The sequence below is a fragment of the Hypomesus nipponensis genome, chromosome 10 (assembly GCF_054491055.1).
Source record: "Hypomesus nipponensis isolate SF chromosome 10, ASM5449105v1, whole genome shotgun sequence".
NCBI lineage: Eukaryota > Metazoa > Chordata > Actinopteri > Osmeriformes > Osmeridae > Hypomesus > Hypomesus nipponensis.
Genome location: NC_140370.1, coordinates 3,113,559 through 3,133,811, shown reverse-complemented (window position 1 = coordinate 3,133,811; position 20,253 = coordinate 3,113,559). Strand labels below are relative to the sequence as shown.

Below are 20,253 nucleotides of genomic sequence, written 5' to 3'. Positions count from 1 at the left end.
CCAATATGCACTTGGACCAGGGCTCAGGCTGCACCTTTCGCGTTCCGCGGGGATAGGAGGGCCAGATGGAGGAATTTGATTAACCAGCAGTGGAGGACCAAATGTTCAATTGGATACAGAACCAGTTGGAGGGAAGGAGGGAGAGGGGGATGGAGGGAGGGAGGGAGAAAGGATGGAACGAGGCGGGGTAGAGGGAGAAATCTAAAATGGCTGGAGGTGTGCGCTGGCCAACACTTTTCCAGAGGGAAGCCGATCCGGCACTGAGGTGTAGTAATGCAGAAGCCCTTTTCCAAGTACCAGCTGGGCCTTTTAGGAGCCTCTATCCCCACAGCAGACAGCCGGCAGCCTCCGAGCAGCTTGACTTTACCACATGTGGAACTTTCTTTCTGCTCCACCTGGTTGCCCCGGGGGACGCGTGCCGCTGGGACGCCGGAGGCAGGTGAATGGCTCTTAATGCAAGGCACTGAATCACCGGGCCAACAACACGAGGGAGGCGCCCTAGGGAGAGGAAATGGATCGGCAGAAAGACTGGCGTGGAGCGGCGCGACCTTGGAGCCAGCGGCCGCCGCCGCACGGGGGACAGGGGCGGCGCGATGTGTCATTGTGCCTCGGCGCGGCGCGCCGTCACTTCAATAACAGCCGCAGACGCGGCTCTTCGGGGTTTTTTTTTCTCACACGGAACAGTGTGTATCGTTTTCGGAGTGCTTTTAAAAATGGAACTTAATCCATTTGTAAACTGGCTGCGTCTTTCTCTAGCTCCATTTGGTGCCCCCCCCACCCCACCCCACCCCCCCCCCCCACCCCGACAGTCGATGTTGAGTCCTTAACTCTCAGCCTGTGTCCCTCCGCCCGTCTCTCTCTCTCTCTCTCTCTCTCTCTCTCTCTCTCTCTCTCTCTCTCTCAGCTGTTCCATCACGGATAGGGTTTCAATAAAACACCATTTGTTTTCCGGGCATGGTCAGCGAGCTGTCGTTTGTGGCAGTGTAGGGTAGAGTGTGTGCGGGTTGTCTGTTTCAGGGCGCCTGACGTTCAGGCTCGGCTCCTTTGTGAGGGTTCAGTAGAACAGGCTGAGGTGGGTTTAGACACTGGGGCGTCAGGAGGACAGGTGGGTTCGAAGAGGAAGGTTCGAGACAGCCCGGCGGGGTACAGCCGACACCTGTCTCTCTGAGGGGGGTGGCAACAAGCCAGAGGTCAGGGGGCGTCCGGGATGGGGCCCCCGCCAAGGTCAAAGGTTTTATCGCTCTCTGAGGGGATCTGGGCCCATCACTCAGACTGTACAACGATTGGCCGCCGCCTGCCCCTCTCTCTCCCCCGCCCCCCACCCCTCCTCCCCTTTTTTCTAATCCTTCCAAATGGCGCGGGGCAAAACTCCTGACAGCAGCAGCAACAGCGAGAGAGAAACAAACCATGGGGGTGAAGGAGCTCCAAAGCCATCAGCTGGAGATTTCACTTTGAAAAGCTGCTTTTTTTCCCCCCCCCTCGCTGCCCTTTTCCACCAATCAGAAAGCCGCCAGAGCCCGGGCACCCCTAGCCGCTGACCCCTGACCCTGCCAGTGGTGGCGGGTTTGTTTTGTTTGGGCTGGGGGTTTTTTTTACAGAGAGACGGAGCGGGAGGTGGGAAGGGGGGGGACTGCTTTTGACAGGTCCGGCAGCAGGACTTGGACGTGGTGTTTAGCCAAGACAGCTTTCCAACAATGGTGGGGTTCAAGGAAATAAAGAGATGGACTGGATCGCTAGATACCACCGCCCTTCACCCTTTCACCCCAACGACAGCCTGACCTACACTGTCCATGCTCAGTTTCCAAGAGCCATCACACACTGTAGACGCGTGAAAAAGCGCCTGTGTGGCAGGGAAAGTGAGGCCATTCATGCAAAGTTGATTCCATCAGCACACAGACATTCCTTGATACCCCCCTGTTTGTGCAGCTGTGCCCCGTGATTAAATTACCCTGACCCTCTCCCAACACCCCTCGCCTCCCCTCTGCCCCTCTCTGCCCCTGCAAGGCCAGCCTGACTGTAGGGGCTCTGGGTCTCAGGGGAGGAGAAGGGGTGCAGGGGTACAGGAAGGGGCACGTCACCCAGAGTTCTTCCTGGCAGCCTCCCGGTAATTGGGGCTGAATCGCCGAGTCTCCGCGGGTCACGGGAGGAGGGGCCTGTCATGTGAGGGGGTGGTGGGGGGGTGGCGGTGAGAGGGTGGGGGGTGCAGGGCGCATGAGGCGCGTCCCGGGAGAGCGAGTACTAACCGTCACGCTGCAGAGCGAGCTCTGACAGGCCGCCGGGAGACCGGGGCCGCCGGATCGAGCCTGTCAGCTGTTCCTGCAGCGCTGAGCGATCGAGGAGCCCTCCGCTGGGACTGCATTACTGAAGGCTTTTCTTCTCTGCCTCTGTTTTATTTTTTGGGGTGGGGAGGGCAGAGGCCTGCGAGTGTGCGAGGGGGGTGTTGAGGGGTATAATTGAGAGCACAGAGGGAGCTTCGTCTCTCCATCTTATGATTCGGAGGTGAAGACAAGCGCCCGCGGGGGCCCCCTGTCAGAGCTTTTGGGCGCGCTCGGCACAGACTTCAATAAAAACACACAAAAAGAATTCCCCCACAAGGGCGCCTGGCTGAATTGCTGACGCCAATGTAAAAGATTCCATTTTCTGTGAATCATTTAGTACACGACCCTGCTTTGGCTCCAAAACACGACAATAACAGGAAACCCACGCACCCCCCCCCTACTCCTGTTCCTCTTCTTCAAAAAATAAAACATTGGACAACAAACTCAAGGAATACCGAATTATAGTTTGTGCTACGTATTTCACAAAACAATCACCTCCTACCCCTCTTTCACTCCGCCTCTTTTTCCGCCTACCATCTCCCCTTCCATGTCATCCCCCTCTATCCTTTCCCTCTGTTCCTCTCTCTCCCTCTCTCCCTCTCACTCTATTTCTGTCATGACAAATGTCAAACGTAGTCAGTTAAGAGGGTGTTTTTTTTCCTCGGGTAACCAGAGCTCGCAAAGTCGACGGCGTTCTGGGACGGAGACTGCTGCGGAAGCGTTGCGTCAGAGAGCCTCGCCATCCCGTATATCTGTGAAAGTAACAGAACAGTTTGAAAGTGTTGTCACAGTCTCACAAGCTCCTGCTGCTTGTTAGCGCCAGGGGGACATGGCGCCTTCTCAGCTCTTTGGTCTCCTCCCTCCCTTTTGTTGTTGTTTTTTCTTTAAGTCGTCTCTCTGTTTGGTTATCGCTTTTGTTGTGGTTTGAACATCTCAGTGTGCTTGTTTTGTTTTCTTAAAGGGGTGGGCGCTGTGTGTGTGTGGGTGTGTGTGGGTGTGTGTGGGGGGGGGGGGAGGTATTTTGTTGTTTTTTGACAGAAGGGGTCGGCGAGTTAAAATTAGACGACTTTCTTTTGTGTGGGACTGGGAGACCTGTCATGGAGAGGTAGCTGTGGGGAGTCTGTCACTCACATCCAGTGTGTGTTTTAATCATCTTTGTCCCACTTGTGGAAGTGGTGACGGGTAGAGTGAGCTGGGGGTTCCTCCCCTGGACAATTCCGTCATCCCAGAATCTCATACACTTGGATGTCACATGTAGAAATCGGTTAAGGAGAATGAAATGAAAAGTTTCCTCGTCGACTTAATCCTCTTATTCAATGGGGGAATCAAGCGATGGCATGTGGTTTTGAAGGCGTGAATCAAAGTCTGTTTGAACGTTTTTGTGATCTTATAAAAAGGATTTGACAACTGCTTGGGAAATGGGAAGCCGAAAAGCAAGCGCTATCTGTCACTCGCGAAAGAGAAACAGGGTCAATCTACTGTAAATCCTCAAAATGTTTACGTTGCGATCAACAAGGATTCAATCCAAGTGTATGATCCAAACGATTCTGTGATTCTAATAATACTCCATGGACTTGAAAGTACACAGTGATTCTGAGCAGAATAGAAAGCTATATAACACTAGCACAGATGACATCATCATCAAACGTGGGTTAGCATGCCCTTCTCAGCCTCTCCAACAGCACTGAAACACTGATATCCAGCGGCCAGTGGACTGGAAGACATTTAGTCATTTAGCAGACGCTCTTATCCAGAGCGACTTACAGTAAGTACAGGGACATTCTCCCCGAGGCAAGTAGGGTGAAGTGCCTTGCCCGAGGACACAACCTCAAGCGCACCAGCCGGGAATCAAACTGGCAACCTTCAGATTACCAGCCCGATGCTCTACCCGCTCAGCCACCTGACTCCCTAGACAAGTCAGACAGGTCAGCCTCGAGACCCAATCCAACCCGCTTCAAAGTTGGCCAGAACTGTACATCACGTGTATCCTCCTCCGGCCTCCTCTCCCCTCTGCCCCAGGCTGAGCGCGCTCCCCGCAGACCTCTCCGGGGATCCGGCCTCTTGTTTCCTCCAGCATCCTCTGACAGTCTTAATGAACAAGTAGTCCCTCTCCTAGGCCAACGAGGGCTCTCGCTGAAAAGACCACTCTGGGCCATGTCTGGTGTAAGAGGCGTTTTTCTCCTCCTCCCTTGCCCCTCTCAGACGCAGCCGAGGTTGTGTTTGCTGGGAGGAATTAAACAGAGTCTTTGGAGAGACGTGAGCGGAGAGAGCGAGAGGCTAAGGAGCGTGGCCAAGGAGAGAGGATGAGGAGGGAGGATGAGGAAGCGTGGCTGAAGAGGAGGGAAGAGGAAGGACACTTCTCTTTGCTTTGGAGGCTTCTCAGAAAGCCGGGGGAGATCTCTCCTTCAGAAGGATCGGGCAAGAATGTGTGCTTTGAAAAGGGTAATTAGTGCAGGCCATGAATGCTAAAGGGTATCAGCGAGCGTATCGCAAGGCTCTTGATTGACAACTTCAGGATTGAGACATGTTAAGCTCAAAACATCCCCACAAAGCTTTGAACAAAAGTAATATTCTTAGGAAAACCCCCAAGCAATTAGTCTGCCCGCGCCCCTTTTGCCATCTCGCCATTGTCTGTTCTTCGTGCGAGCCATTGCTCCTCGATACCTCCTCTCTCCCTTTTGATCCTCAGAGACTCCGACGGAAATCCAGGGTTCCACAGTTGAACCCACAGTTGGTTTAAGAGTAATGAAATGTATGTCATGTCCCTGGCTCTCCCCCCTATCCTCCCCCCATCCCACCCCCATCCCACCCCTCACCCCCCAGCTTCCTCTCACCCCTGGCCCCCTGAAAAAAGCGCTGCCTTTGACAGGAAGGCCTCTGCGGCCTCCTCGCCAGTGATCTTTAGCCCCTCTGGGTCCCGTCGACTATTTCAGGATGTTCCTGTGATTCGGGGGTGGATTCAACCATACACGCATGCTTCACAGAATCAACCGAGGAGGTTTTGGACAACCAGACCAAATCCTACTGCGTTGTGTTACTGCGACAACAGAAAAAACGAGAACGAAACAGCGGATCGCCTCTGCTCTAATAATGTTTATGAACATATTGAGCCCTTCTTTTAGAAACCACAGTGAACTGTACCAGGGGTTATGAAGCTGTAGAGGGCCGTCCTTTTCATTGGCTGGGGGTACTCATATATTTTCCCTGTGTGTCCTTTCCCTGTCCTCTCATTTGATTTTGATGAGTTCACATAATGGAAACTATGGCAACGCAAGTCAGGTGCACTGCCTGCACAGGCACACAAACATCCCAGATGATGCACATTTGAATTTGAACATATATTGACTCAGTTCCTGGTGTTTATTTGTCATATATTCAATCTTTATGTAGATGAGTGAGGATATAAATCACGTGCGGAGCGCCTCCCTAAGACGGCTCGTCTGTGTGGGTTTGCGTTTATGTTTATGGGCTGGTGTGTATCTGAGGTGTGTCGATAGGAACGTGTGTGTGCGTGCGTGCGTGCGTGTGCACTTTGTTGCATGGTAACTGCGGCTCTGAAAGAGTGTGCATGTCCACTATATTAGACAGAGTAGGCGACGGTCTGTCCCAGCGTGAGTGTGTCCCTGTCTGTTCAGAGCTCTCTGCGCCAGCAGGGTGCGCCATTCCAATTTACCCATCAGCCACAGAGGGAGGGGGTAAGAGCGCGGGGCACCGCTGTCGGAGATTTCACATTCGAGGGACGAGATTACCAGTCAGGGGACCCCTGCGTGGAGGTGATGAGGGAGGGGGCGCAGTATGGGGGAGCAGGGAGGCGAGGAGTGTGTGCGTGTGTGTGTGTGTGTGTTGGGGGAGGGGGCCCACCCTAGTCTGTGGGCTGTCGGAGGGGTGGGTTGTGCCCAGGCAGCACATCTGCCTGACACCAGGTTCAGCAGAGGCCAGGCAGACCAGTCTGTCCCCATCCTCGTCTCCTCCACCGCCGATGTCGACCGTCTCCTTCTTGAAGGCCACGCAAAACATTGTTCGTCTCCTCCAGAAATGGCGACAGGAAGTGCTTTGCTTTAAAAGACGTTCGATGTCTCTCTCTCTCTCTCCTGTATTTCTCTCTCTCTCTCTCTCTCTCTCTCTGTGTATGTCTCTCTCTCTGTCTCAGTGTGTGAGCCAAAAGCTCCACCAGAGGCCCAAGAGAGACTGGACATTCCAAACGGCATAACTCACTCTTAACACCCTCTCCCCGCTGCCATTAGTTAATGATATGCAGGTGTTTTCCGTCTCTCAGGTTCAAGCTCTTGATCTCATAAAAATGTAACCATAAGTACGTAAAACAAAACAGAGAGCATTGGGGTGCGTTGGAAAGGGGAAAAGCAGTGAGGAGGAAGTGGCTGAATCTGCTGTGTGAAGCAAATTATGGGCCCCATGTAGATTCATCAGTTCTCCCTGCTGGATTAAGGAAGGGGCCTTCTAATGAAGTTCGCCCCGTCAAAATGAAGGGACTAATTCTGATTTAGCTGAGGTAATGAACTTCCCCTCTCCTAGTGAGAGCAGCACCATGGGGCGAGAGAGAGAGGCAGAGAGAGAGAGAGAGGGAGAGTGTGTGGGGAAAAAGAAGCAAGAGAGTGAGAGAGGTGGGGGGGTGGGGGGGACACAGGACAGAAGGGAGACACGGAGAGAGGACTGAGAGAGATGGGATCGAGAGAGCGAGAGGTAAAGGGGAGAGGAGAGTGTGCCTCACCGAGACGGAGTGAAAAAGAAAAAAAAAGAAAAAGAAAAGAAAAAACATTATGCAAAACGCCTGTCTCGTATTTGCTGAGATGTATTAAATTTCCAGCGCGGGCGCCTGTGTTATATAAAATTATGCTAATGTCTTGCGGCCCGCTGCGAACGGCGGCTTGCTGGTCCCGAGCATGCGTGGCTGGCCGCTACACGGAGCGCGCTCAGTGGGACTCGACTTTTCTATTAAGGAAAACCTCTAGACACCTGATGATGAATTCTCTCTCACCCAATGTTCCCCCCTTTTTGGGGTGTGTGTCGAAAATATGAGCGCTTTTCTAAATGACTTTGGAGAGCCCGGCATGACGCTCAGCAGCCTGCGAGGAGCAGAGGGGAGGAAGGGGGGTCGGGGGGCCGGGATGGGGAGGAGGGGGGGGGGGGCGTCCCTCTGCAGCAGGCTAAGGGAGTCAATTAAGAGGAGCACTGATAATTATAAGCCGGCAGAACGTAGGGGCTGGCTAATTGTACAGTGTTCCATGCTGCGAGCCCTGCCCAGGGGCCTCTCTCTCCATCCCTCTCTTCCACCTCTCCTTTGTGCGGACGGCAGACCCAGCAGAGCCGCTAGCCTTGGCCCTCGCAAAAAAAACGACGAAGAAAAGGATGACAGGCCGGGCATGTGTGCATAATTAACTTTCTCCATTCAGGCCAGTCATTCATTTCAGAGGCGAAATTGAGACTTGATGGATTCCTCCCCGAGTCCCTTTCTTCTGTTCTTTGGCCTATTAGCTTCTTTCAGGGGCGTTGTTGCGTCTCTCCCGTTAGCGTCGTGTCCGTCTTTGCCCGTGAATTTTCTACAACGGCCTTGGCTCGCTATGAAGAGCCAGGCTACAGTCACTTGACCTGTATTTTCTCCCAACAAGTAACAATCCGAGTAGTTTAGAATGGGCATGGATGGAGTAAATTAGAGCAGCCCACCGTCGAATGGTGTTTGTGTGGCTGCAGGGGGTCTGCTGCTCCAGTGCAATCCATCTCAGCAGCCGGCACTGTTTGTCCCCAATGGACCTCCGTACCTGCCTCTAGCTGCGGCGCCCACACATCATTCGTTAACAAGTCTTTCTTTTGTTGTGCTGGACTTTTTTCTGTCTCTCTCTCTCTGTACCGCGAACTGCAGCCTTGTCGACCGACCCACTATTTATATGGCCAAGTATTTTTACAGTACTGTACTGTACTGTAGAATGTGGTCCAAACATCACGAGGGGAAAAAATAACAAACTGCAGCATAGGCCTGTAGCCACTGAGTCATTCGGTACAGTGCGGTACATGTACACTGGCTCCAAATCTGTAGGTTGACTGTGAAAGCGCACAGAGCTCCTTACTTAACTGCAGCTAAACGCAAATAAGCTGAAAAGCACACTTCCTTCTTGACATGTCACTCTCCCTTTTTGGTGGAAAACTGTTGGTATAAGCAGGTGTTTGATTGCTTTAGTCACTTACATACATAATGTCACTTATAAGAAATGATATCACATCAACAAATGTTCTGTCAGCTGGCTGGGGTGTAAACCAGATTGTGGTCTGACTGAGAAGGCCTGAAGAGTAGACATGGACAGTCACCTTCACCACTACTCATCACAGGCTGGTCACCTTCATCACCACTCATCACAGGCTGGTCACCTTCACCACCACTCATCACAGGCTGGTCACCTTCACCACTACTCATCACAGGCTGGTCACCTTCACCACTACTCATCACAGGCTGGTCACCTTCACCACTACTCATCACAGGCTGGTCACCTTCACCACCAGGCATCACAGGCTGGTCACCTTCACCACTACTCATCACAGGCTGGTCACCTTCATCACTACTCATCACAGGCTGGTCACCTTCACCACCACTCATCACAGGCTGGTCACCTTCATCACCACTCATCACAGGCTGGTCACCTTCACCACCACTCATCACAGGCTGGTCACCTTCATCACTACTCATCACAGGCTGGTCACCTTCACCACTATTCATCACAGGCTGGTCACCTTCACCACTACTCATCACAGGCTGGTCACCTTCACCACCACTCATCACAGGCTGGTCACCTTCACCACCACTCATCACAGGCTGGTCACCTTCATCACTACTCATCACAGGCTGGTCACCTTAACCACTATTCATCACAGGCTGGTCACCTTCACCACTACTCATCACAGGCTGGTCACCTTCACCACCTCTCATCACAGGCTGGTCACCTTTACCACTATTCATCACAGGCTGGTCACCTTCACCACCACTCATCACAGGCTGGTCACCTTCACCACCACTCATCACAGGCTGGTCACCTTCACCACCACTCATCACAGGCTGGTCACCTTCACCACCACTCATCACAGGCTGGTCACCTTCACCACTACTCATCACAGGCTGGTCACCTTCACCACCACTCATCACAGGCTGGTCACCTTCACCACCACTCATCACAGGCTGGTCACCTTCACCACCACTCATCACAGGCTGGTCACCTTCACCACCACTCATCACAGGCTGGTCACCTTCACCACCACTCATCACAGGCTGGTCACCTTCACCACCACTCATCACAGGCTGGTCACCTTCACCACCACTCATCACAGGCTGGTCACCTTCACCACCACTCATCACAGGCTGGTCACCTTCATCACTACTCATCACAGGCTGGTCACCTTAACCACTATTCATCACAGGCTGGTCACCTTCACCACTACTCATCACAGGCTGGTCACCTTCACCACCTCTCATCACAGGCTGGTCACCTTTACCACTATTCATCACAGGCTGGTCACCTTCACCACCACTCATCACAGGCTGGTCACCTTCACCACCACTCATCACAGGCTGGTCACCTTCACCACCACTCATCACAGGCTGGTCACCTTCACCACCACTCATCACAGGCTGGTCACCTTCACCACTACTCATCACAGGCTGGTCACCTTCACCACCACTCATCACAGGCTGGTCACCTTCACCACCACTCATCACAGGCTGGTCACCTTCACCACCACTCATCACAGGCTGGTCACCTTCACCACCACTCATCACAGGCTGGTCACCTTCACCACCACTCATCACAGGCTGGTCACCTTCATCACTACTCATCACAGGCTGGTCACCTTCACCACCACTCATCACAGGCTGGTCACCTTCACCACCACTCATCACAGGCTGGTCACCTTCACCACCACTCATCACAGGCTGGTCACCTTCACCACCACTCATCACAGGCTGGTCACCTTCACCACCACTCATCACAGGCTGGTCACCTTCATCACTACTCATCACAGGCTGGTCACCTTCACCACCACTCATCACAGGCTGGTCACCTTCACCACCACTCATCACAGGCTGGTCACCTTCACCACTATTCATCACAGACTCCACTCTCCCAGAGTTCCAGTCCGAGAACCTCCTGAGCTCCACCAGTGACCTGACACACTCAACACCCTCATCCACCTGACACACTCAACACCCTCATCCACCTGACACACTCAACACCCTCATCCACCTGACACACTCAACACCCTCATCCACCTGACACACTCAACACCCTCATCCACCTGACACACTCAACACCCTCATCCACCTGACACACTCAACACCCTCATCCACCTGACACACTCAACACCCTCATCCACCTGACACACTCAACACCCTCATCCACCTGACACACTCAACACCCTCATCCACCTGACACACTCAACACCCTCATCCACCTGACACACTCAACACCCTCATCCACCTGACACACTCAACACCCTCATCCACCTGACACACTCAACACCCTCATCCACCTGACACACTCAACACCCTCATCCACCTGACACACTCAACACCCTCATCCACCTGACACACTCAACACCCTCATCCACGGCTCTCTCTCTCTCTTGGATGGCACATGGGACTTAGCTTACTCTACTCTAGCTCTCCTATTGTTGCTAGTTGAACATGGACTACCTGCACGTACAACCCCTATACTTTGTTTTATTGTCTTATATCAAAGATAGTGTAATACCAGTCACATTTAGGTCACTTTGTGCAGTGTGCTATCTACACACTGTCTATAACATTAAACAAAACCGCTTCACCTGGGTTTTTCGTTTCTTTTTTCATTATTATTTCTTTCATTATACATTCTCCAACTGAGAAGACAGGAAATAGATATTACTAATGTTCCCTCCCAGGCTCAAACTGTCCAATCAGCTGAGGTCCAGGGGGAGTCTGTCCCTATGCGCTCCCACCTACCTCATCCCCCTCTCCCACCCAGCCTCCTCAAACACTTCCTAATGGGCCTTGCAGTATCTCTGAAATGAGGTTGGTTCCTCACAAACAGTGTTTCCATCTCCAGAGAATGCACACATGGAGGTGGAGTCAATTTGTATTCACCCATAATTCCCTGGGCCTTAATCACTCTGATTTTCCCCCCATTATCTGTTAATGGATAGTCCCCGTAGAGAGGAGAGAGAAGAGAACCCACCTACTGTTTACAGGCCCGAAGCTGTCGACTCTGTCGGCATCTTCAATCCCATATCACTCTGTGTACGTAGAGAACAGGATGTCGCAGAAAACCCTTGGTTTTTATCTCTGGTTTATTGTCACAAGTGCAATCTCAGGCGGTGTTCGACAGATGGTAGAATGTAGGAGAGTGCTGCCAGTGGCCAAGTCCCCCAGAAACTGCTTTAACCTGGATTTTTTATGAGCGAATATTTTTTCTTCGGTTCCTCTGTTGACAGTGGTTTGAAAATGAACTCAACCTTGAAATGACCTCAGACTTTAGTGGACATGTTGAGTCTCCTCCACTTTTGTTTTGTCTGGGCTGTTCTGAAGCAAGTTTGATGTATATATTGTTTATTTACTATACTACTAGTTTATTCATGAAGCTCACTTGAGGTAAAAATGCCCTTTGGTCTCCAATGTGGCTGTTGATGTCTTTTGTTTCTCTCTCTGTAATTTGATTTGTTTGAGTTGCTGCTCTGGAGAAGCAGGCCAGGGTGAGTCCCTTTAAGAGCCAGCTTTACAGAAATGTTCACCGTGCCCCAGAGAGAGGCGTAAATCTAAGTATCAGATTTTTCTGTTCCTGCGCCAAATGCTAAAAGTGATCCTGAATTCCCACCTGACCACAGTCACTTCTTTGCAGAATTGTTTAAATGGGGGGGGGGGGGGGGGGGTACGGTGGTGCAATGGAAGGATGCAGGGGGGGGGACTGGCTGAGGGGGAGATTTTAATTAAGCTATGCCCTGTGTCCATACTTAATTTCTGTCAAATATTTGAGAATGCTCAGCCCATTAAATGAGCAGTTTTCTCCCAGTTCCACTATTTCAGACTTTGTACTTAAACTTTGTACACAGACAGTATACAGTGCATGACATATACAGTTTACAGTTCACAGTACATATTGACATAAACAGTCAACCAAACTATGCGAACCAGGCAGCCAAACTCTAGTGTCCCAAATCACCTACAACAGCAGATGAGCTTCAGCCTTTACAGACAGTAAACAGTGCGGTGAAAATAAAGGCCGTCCTTTTCAGAATACTTTTTCCTCTCTGTCTCTCTCTCATTCACTCTCTCTCTCTCTCCTTCACATGGGAGAGATATTAACCGTCTGTGTTTTAAGGAGCTGTATGATACATAAACCATGAGGCAGAGGACCGCCAGACCCAGTGGATATGCAGATGGGCTTACTTTGCTGGTGTCAGGGACGCTTAGAGGGAGCAGGAACAGGAGCAGCTCTCATCTAAAGGATTTTCTCAGGAGTGCAAGGGGACAGGGTGGTGGCAGCACAGAACACTCCAGAGGGTGGAAAAAGAAAGAGTGGGAGGGAAAGAGAGAGACAGAGAGAGAGAGACAGACAGAGAGAGAGAGAGAGAGAGAGAGAGAGAGAGAGAGAGAGAGAGAGAGAGAGAGAGAGAGAGAGAGAGGGAGAGAGAGAGCTTACCGTCCCCAGTGGCCCTGTAACTATATCCAGAGTCTGCTCGGAGCATAGAGGGGTGGGGGCTCCTGCATGGCCCGTGCTGATTGGGCAGCCCAGGGGGGAGGCTAGGGGAGCGACAGGAAGTGACCTCACCCCAATGAGGGAGCGATTGGGGCGACCTGACTGGATTCCTCCCCTGACTCATACTAGGAATAGGCTGCCCGTGTGATCTGAGCTCTGCTCTCTAGCTGAACACAAACCAGCCCTCTGTACAAGTTACATTACAGGAGCGGTCATTGCAGAAGAGACCTTTGCAGTCACATAGTCATGCAGGCTCACACACACACACACACACATTCCTGTACAGTATCTCCTATTCTCAGACGCGGTGGCGGTACCCAGTGATCTGTCCATCTCCCCACCTCTATCTCCCTCTTTTTTCCCCACAAACCGCATCTCTTTCTCGCACACACACACACTGACACGCACGCGCGCGTACATGCACATGCACGGCCACACCCAAGGTCAGACAGGCAGGTGCAGAGTTATCTGCATAATGAAGCGGAGCCCGTCTCCGAGGGGATCGGAGCGTGCTCCAGGGTCAAACGGGGGCTGCACATATGGGTCCAGGAATGGATCCGCGAACCCTGCAGCAGGCCTGACCTCAGCAAGCCCCCCCCCTTCCCCCCTCCTCTCCCCATCCCCCTCACACAGATCAGGTGGCTGAATGGCGATTAAAGAGGACAACAATCCAAACACTGGCCCCCTCCGTCCACACCGCCGACGCGTGCGCATGTGTTCACACCCAGGCACGCTCTCTGTGTCTGTTTCTCCCTCTTCCTTTGAACGGCTCGTACCCCCCCCCCCCCCCCTGCACACCCACGAGCAGAACTCATCTCTCCAAACGGGGCATACATTATCGCCGTGTACTCTCATGTCTACGGCCTACACTTCCCATCTCTCTCCATACCGGGCACACTACTTGGGTTACACCGGACGAACACGTGAATCAATATGATGGGAACTCACCCACGCATTACTGCTTAAGCTTTTTATTTGCTCTTCATCTGAGTTCGCAGTATGTCCTCATATGGTTTTGTACGATGCCAGATGTTTCTGCCATAAGAGATGGGTGGTAAAGAAGCATGTGGCCATATGGTCAACAAACGCAGTCAACAGCGGGAGCTGTTTCCCCTCCCCTTCCCGTCTGTGTTCGCATCTTACCGGAGCTGCAGAGGTCATCGGGCTGCAGTTGTCACTTCAACTGACTCCAAAACAAATACATGATACCCCCATACCTCACTTTCTTTTCCAAAGGGGTGCTGGACTTCATTTGGAAACGTAAGCAGGTTTTGTAACCTTGTATTAAAACAATCAGCATTGAGTTGCATGCTTGACATGATTGGATTTCAGAAAGTGCCCATTTGTCATAAAGCCAAATGCTGTAGGGCTGGTGAGGCTGCGTCCACTGTTTGATGAGCGCTCGGTGCGCTAGTTGAACAATTTACCATTAAAGTACAAATTGGAAAGCCAAAGGCAGGGAAAGAGAGCTGGGATTTTAAACAGGGCCATGTACATCTGAGTCTATTGGTGTATTGTTGTTGAAGCATGATGGGTTGCCAGATCTGCCCAAGGCCCATTCGGCCTCCCCCACCCCCACTGTGGATCCTCCAGAGGGGGGGATGGCCACAGCTGGTTAGGTGGATGGTGTGTTTGCGCGTCTGGCACTGTGGGCCCATGTTGTGGGCAGTGGGCTGTGGAGACTGTGGGACAGGCCCCTAGATGAGTCCCTTGAGAGCAGCCCACCCCCTCTGGCTGGCCTGGTGCCTGGCTTCCCGGGACTCAGAGCATTTGATCGAGCGTCGGACCCTCCCCCATGGCAGACACGCCGACACTCTTTATCGACGGAGATGGGCAGCTCCGCGGAAAACTGAGTCAGCGGATCGCCGTGCAGCGAATGAGTGTCCGGTCGGGCTGCCGAGTTCCATCTACCCGGCTTCCTGCAGCCTCGACTGAGGACCTCTGATGCCCGAAGAGATGTGCTGCAAATTCCGATGCTCGTTCAGGCTGCTCGCTTGTTCTGCGATCGCCTCGGGCAATGTTTCACCTCTTCTTACATTGAAAACGCAAAATCACGGGTGTTTTTCATTTTTAAATGAGTCATGATCTACAACTACTCGCATTGTGCGTAGTCAAGACTTGCACTTTGAGTGATCTTTGAGAGATATTTTGAGTTACCATTGGCGATAATGAAGGGGCGAAGGAGCAGGTGGAACAGAGTTTGAGCAGTGAATGCTTTGATGTGCCAACCTAGTGGTTGTTTATTGGATGGCTTGGATTGTTTGTATTGTTTACAGTTTGACAGAAAATATCTGTTCTAATATTATACAGCAACATACTTTCTTGTCTTTGATTCTTATTTTCCCTCGTCTTGGCTCTTTAAATCTGCATTCATTCCTTTTCTCTGACAGAGCCGGAAGAAATTAATTTGAGCATCAGCCAATCAAAAAGAACCATGTTCCTTGCCATGTTCCGAGTGCACGACCCCGCCTGTGCAATTAGGACCCCCACTGGTCGTCCAATTTATGCCTGATGGGACTAGATCACACATTATATTATTTCTTGTACATGCTATAAAAGTCACAGGCAGGAGTCCTTGACTCAAATTGAAACTGAATTTAATGAGAAGGCGTAAAGAAACGATGGAGACTTTTTGGGGGGCGGTGCGGGGATCAGACGACTCCTCTCTCATCAGTGTGTTGTTGTGTCTTTGTTGTGTCTTTGTTGTGTCTTTGTTGTGTGTTGCTCCACAGAGGAGGGACTCAACCATGAGTGCAAGCTCTGCAGTCAGTCGTTCGACTCGCCCGCCAAACTCCAATGCCACCTGATCGAGCACAGCTTCGAGGGGATGGGCGGCACTTTCAAGTGTCCTGTCTGCTTCACAGGTGAGTGTGTCTGCGCGTGTCTGACTGTGTGTGTGTGACTGTGTGTGTCTGACTGTGTGTGTGTGACTGTGTGTGTCTGACTGTGTGTGTGTGACTGTGTGTGTCTGACTGTGTGTGTGCTGTCTGTGAGTGAGCCTGTGGCCACATGGACGTCCGCTGAGGCCTTCGCATTCTTTGCAAACAACAATGCGAGCCGTACATCGCAACGCCTCTTCTTTTGGGGGGGTCTGAAAATGGCAAGCGGTTTCTAAATGAGTCGGGAAAGGTCAGGTGAGCGGGTCGGCCAAGGTAGAGAGCAGTGGGGCTGTGCTTGGCTTTTCATCAAGTCACGGCCTCTCTATCACCCCTGAAAAAGTGTCACAATGAGAGAGAGAGAGAGAGAGAAAGAGAGAGAGAGAGAGAGACAGAGAGAGAGAGAGAGAGAGAGATGAGGGGAGGAGGAAAGAGATAAAGTGAGAGAGGGAATGCAAGACCGAGACAAAGAATGAAGAACACGTAGAAGCGGAGGGGGACAGGGGAGAGTTTAGAAGAGATAGAGAGAAAAGGTGGGAGGGAGGGGGAGGGAGGGAAAGAGATGTGCTAATTGTGGATGGCGGTGGCGCTGATAGCTGTAATGATCTCATCTGTCTCCGAGCATGGAGGTGGAAGGACCGGACTCCTCCTGAGAGGATAACGCCCTCCTTCAGTGTCAACAGGGTTAACTATCTCTATAATGAAATCTGCAAAGTCGTTAACTTCAGCTCTTTGCTCGTTTCTCCCCTCCTCAGCTCTTTCCCTCTTTTCTCTCGCTCTTTTTGGTCAGCAGCTCATTTAGCTCTTTTCTTTTTTTCCGTTCCGTCTGTCTTCATTTTCTTTGATCCGACACCTTTTTCTTGCTTTTCAAACTTTTTTTCCTCCGCGCGGCGCGCGGCGATTCGCTTAGATCCTCCCCCCTTTCGCTCGTCCACTTTTCTCTTCATATCTCACTCTCTGTCTTTCTCTCTCTTCCTCCTCCACCTCGCCGCTCATTTGTCTCTTCCCTTTCCTCCTCCTCCCCACCTCCTCTCCCCTCCCTCCCTCTCTCCCTGTCTCTCCTCTCATTGCTGTTTTGGCCTTATCTCTCTTTTACCAGAAGCTTATTGATATTTCCCCCTCCCCACCTCCTCCCCTCCTTCTCCCTCCCTCCCTCCCTCCCTCCCTCTGCTCCCTCCCCCTTCCTGCCACTGGGGCTTGGGTGTTTTAATAAACAGAGCATGCCTCCTTCATCTGAGCCTTCATTTTTCCACCGCCAGCTTTGACAGACAGGTCTCCCACCCTTCCCCCTGCCAGCCTCCCTCCCGCCCTTCTCCCCGCGTGTCCATATCGATCACTGCGCTAGAAAGAGAGGAAGAGAGAGAGAGGGAGTGAGGGAGGGAGAGAGGGAGAGAGGGAGAGAGGGAGAGAGAGATAGAGAGAGAGAGAGAGAGAGAGAGAGAGAGAGAGAGAGAGAGAGAGAGAGAGAGGGAGAACGATGCAGGGAAAGAGGGAGAGAGAGACAACCCCCTCAGGACGGCGGTCGCAGAGCAGACACACGCTAGGCGGGGGCTGGTGGAGGCGGGGGCTGAAGGGGGGGGAGGACGGGAGGTGGAGGAAGGCAGTGAGGCCCCCGATGAGAGGCTGAAGGCCTCCCTCTTCTGGGGGAGAAGGGGACAGACACCATGAGGCTGCACATGCCTGCAAGGTGGAGATGGGAGGAGGGCTGTCTCTAAGGCCTCACTGTCCTCCAAAACATTGCACTAGCTTTTGACTGACGCATGGCCGCGACAGAAGCCTCAATATGCTCCTGGAACATCCAGGAACGTGTATTGTACATGTGCACATTTTTTCGGAATTATTCATTTGGTCAGCAACGGCCGGGCATGGTGATGACGTGCCGTTTGAATCTCGGCAGAATGATAATGACACGACAACATCTCATTTCTGGGTGCCGGAGTGCAGTTTTGATGAACCATGTTGTGTTTTATTGGGGCAGCTTGAGCACTGGTGGCCAAATGAGCAGGAATCCCCACATCAGGCATAATGAGTTACAACTTGAAAGTGCAACTTTGATCAAAGTGGGTGGTGTTGGCGAGGCTATGCGAGTTCACTTGAATATTCAAGTCTTTCAGCTCTACACACGAGCCTGGCGATATTTCGACTGCACCTGGCTAGTCCATCATCTGAATCGAGTTGTTTCCGTTTTTACGATTGTGTGTTTGCGACTCTGCTACCCCACCTTAACTTTCAAATGGAGGTAAGAGAACAAACCACAGAACGGATGCAGGGGATGAAAGCAGGGGAAAAGAGGAAAGGGGAAATGAGAGGAGGAAAAAACTTGGCGGAAGCTGAATGAAGCTGCGAATAGGCAAGTTGTGCATGTGAGATGAAAGGATGGAGAAGGAGAAGAGAGAGAGAGAAAGAGAGAGAGAGAGGGGAGGGGGGGGTAAAGAGAGAGAGAGAGAGCACGGGGAGGGTAAATGGGAATGGAGAAGTGGAGGACCATAAGCCCCCAGGATGATGAGAGGGAGGCTGCCTCTCCCTGGGAACATTTGACAGGTTTCAGAAGTGGGGGAGCCTGCAGCTAGAAGTGTCTGCCTGCACCCCTAGGAGAAGCCGTGAGGGCTGGTGTGGAAATTGTGATTGGGAATATGTGGTTAAGACTAAACAAAACAGGAGGCAAGTCTCCCCCCACAAAAGCATGGATCTGTGTGCGTGTGTGTGCATATGTGTGTTTTTGTGTGTGGGATTGTGTTTATGTCACAGCATGCAACTGAAAGTCTCAAAACTCCAGGACACTATTTGACAAAAGTACCAGTATGACAAACCCAATAATTACAACGTTTCTCATTTGAATCCTAGAATATTCCAGAGCGATTTTAGTTCTGGATTGACTTAAACAGAAGTAAACCACAACACCAATTCCGAGTCCTTGGTAATCACTGTAAAAAAACAAACAGCACAAACAAAAACTTCAGTCTCGTTGCTTTCCAGGCATCTGCCACGACTTCCAAAAGACAGCGGCGAAAACCGATGAATAAATACCTGAAAAAGAGAGACGGAGAGAGGGAAAAACAAGGATAAACTTCTTTTCCCTCACAAACAGCTTAGTATTGGTGCAGCGCTGCTTGCAGAGAGCACCACCCTGCCAAAATAAAGATGAGCTGGGGGCCCATAGTAAAGGAGACGCCTGCCATGGGCGGCCCCTGAGATCTAATCAGAGGGCTTCATATCCCCCACAGCGAGGAGACCTTGGCCCTTCAGACCCACCCCAGCCCCCCTCCTACCCAGCCCCAGTAGGCTCAACACTCTGCTCTGGCTTGCTCCACTCTCAGAGACAGAAAACCCCCCAATAAAGTTGTGCTCCTCTCTCTTTCTCTCTTTCTTTCAATATCTCTCCCTCTCTCTCTCTCTCTCTCTCTCTCTCTCTCTCTCTCTCTCTCTCTCTCTCTCTCTCTCTGTCTCTGTCTCTCTCTCTCCCTCTCTCTCTGTCTCTCTCTCTTCCTCTCTCTCTGTCTCTGTCTCTGTCTCTCTCCCTCTCTCTCTCTCTCTCTCTCTCTCTCTCTCTCTCCCTCTCTCTCTCTCTCTCTCTCTCTCTCTCTCTCTCCCTCTCTCTCTCCCTCTCTCTCTATCTATCTCTCTCTCTCTCCCCTCTCTCGGCAGGGAGAGCCACAGGGGCCAGTCCCTGACTCTGTCAATGTGTTTTCAGATTGTTTCTTCTCTCACTTTCACTATGTCCTCATTTTAACCCTCTGGGATAGACTGGATGTTACACAACCTTCCAGTGGGTATCGCTAAGGCATGCTTTACTTAAGCTGCTATCTCTGGCTATGCTACTCAGTATACTAGAACCATAGCCCATAGCATTTCTAAATGTAGTTTATCAAATCTCCAGGTACAATTTGATCAATGAGCTAAGGAAGCCAAAAATGGAAAAGATTGAAACTCCAAGAAATGAAATCCTCTCTGTTTAACATGATCACTACCCCTTTTCTTGTCCTCTAAGAGCTTGAATGACCTCAGTCTAACGAAATATTGATGTGTGTAACATTCCAGAGGCATGTAGTTTATGTTGTTGGGGAAAACGTATTGTCCTGGCACTTTGCCCGCAAGGCTTTTAGCCTTCATCGTCCACTTAGTATGCAGGCGGCTGAATTAAATGTGGAGTTATGAGTTGATGTCGTAGCTGCAGTGAGCTGTCACAACAATGTCTTGTTGGTGTTGGGGTCACAGAACGTATAAACACAGTGATTTGTGTGGAACAAAGGCTGGGCTGACTCCTCGGAGGTGTGTGTGGTTTATTCCAGATTTAAAGGCCCCCCAGTCTCCAATCCATTTTTATTTTTG

General features: G+C 51.5%; 1 protein-coding gene across 3 annotated transcripts in view; it reads left to right on the top strand.

The window, feature by feature from the left end:
* Positions 1 to 20,253, top strand: part of znf521 (zinc finger protein 521) — a 97,397-nt gene that overhangs the window by 61,777 nt on the left and 15,367 nt on the right. For all 3 annotated transcript variants that reach the window (XM_084707930.1, XM_084707931.1, XM_084707929.1), the window contains exon 6: positions 15,781 to 15,912. In XM_084707930.1, the coding sequence (XP_084564056.1) occupies positions 15,781 to 15,912 (132 nt within the window). The remainder of the gene's footprint in view (positions 1 to 15,780; positions 15,913 to 20,253) is intronic.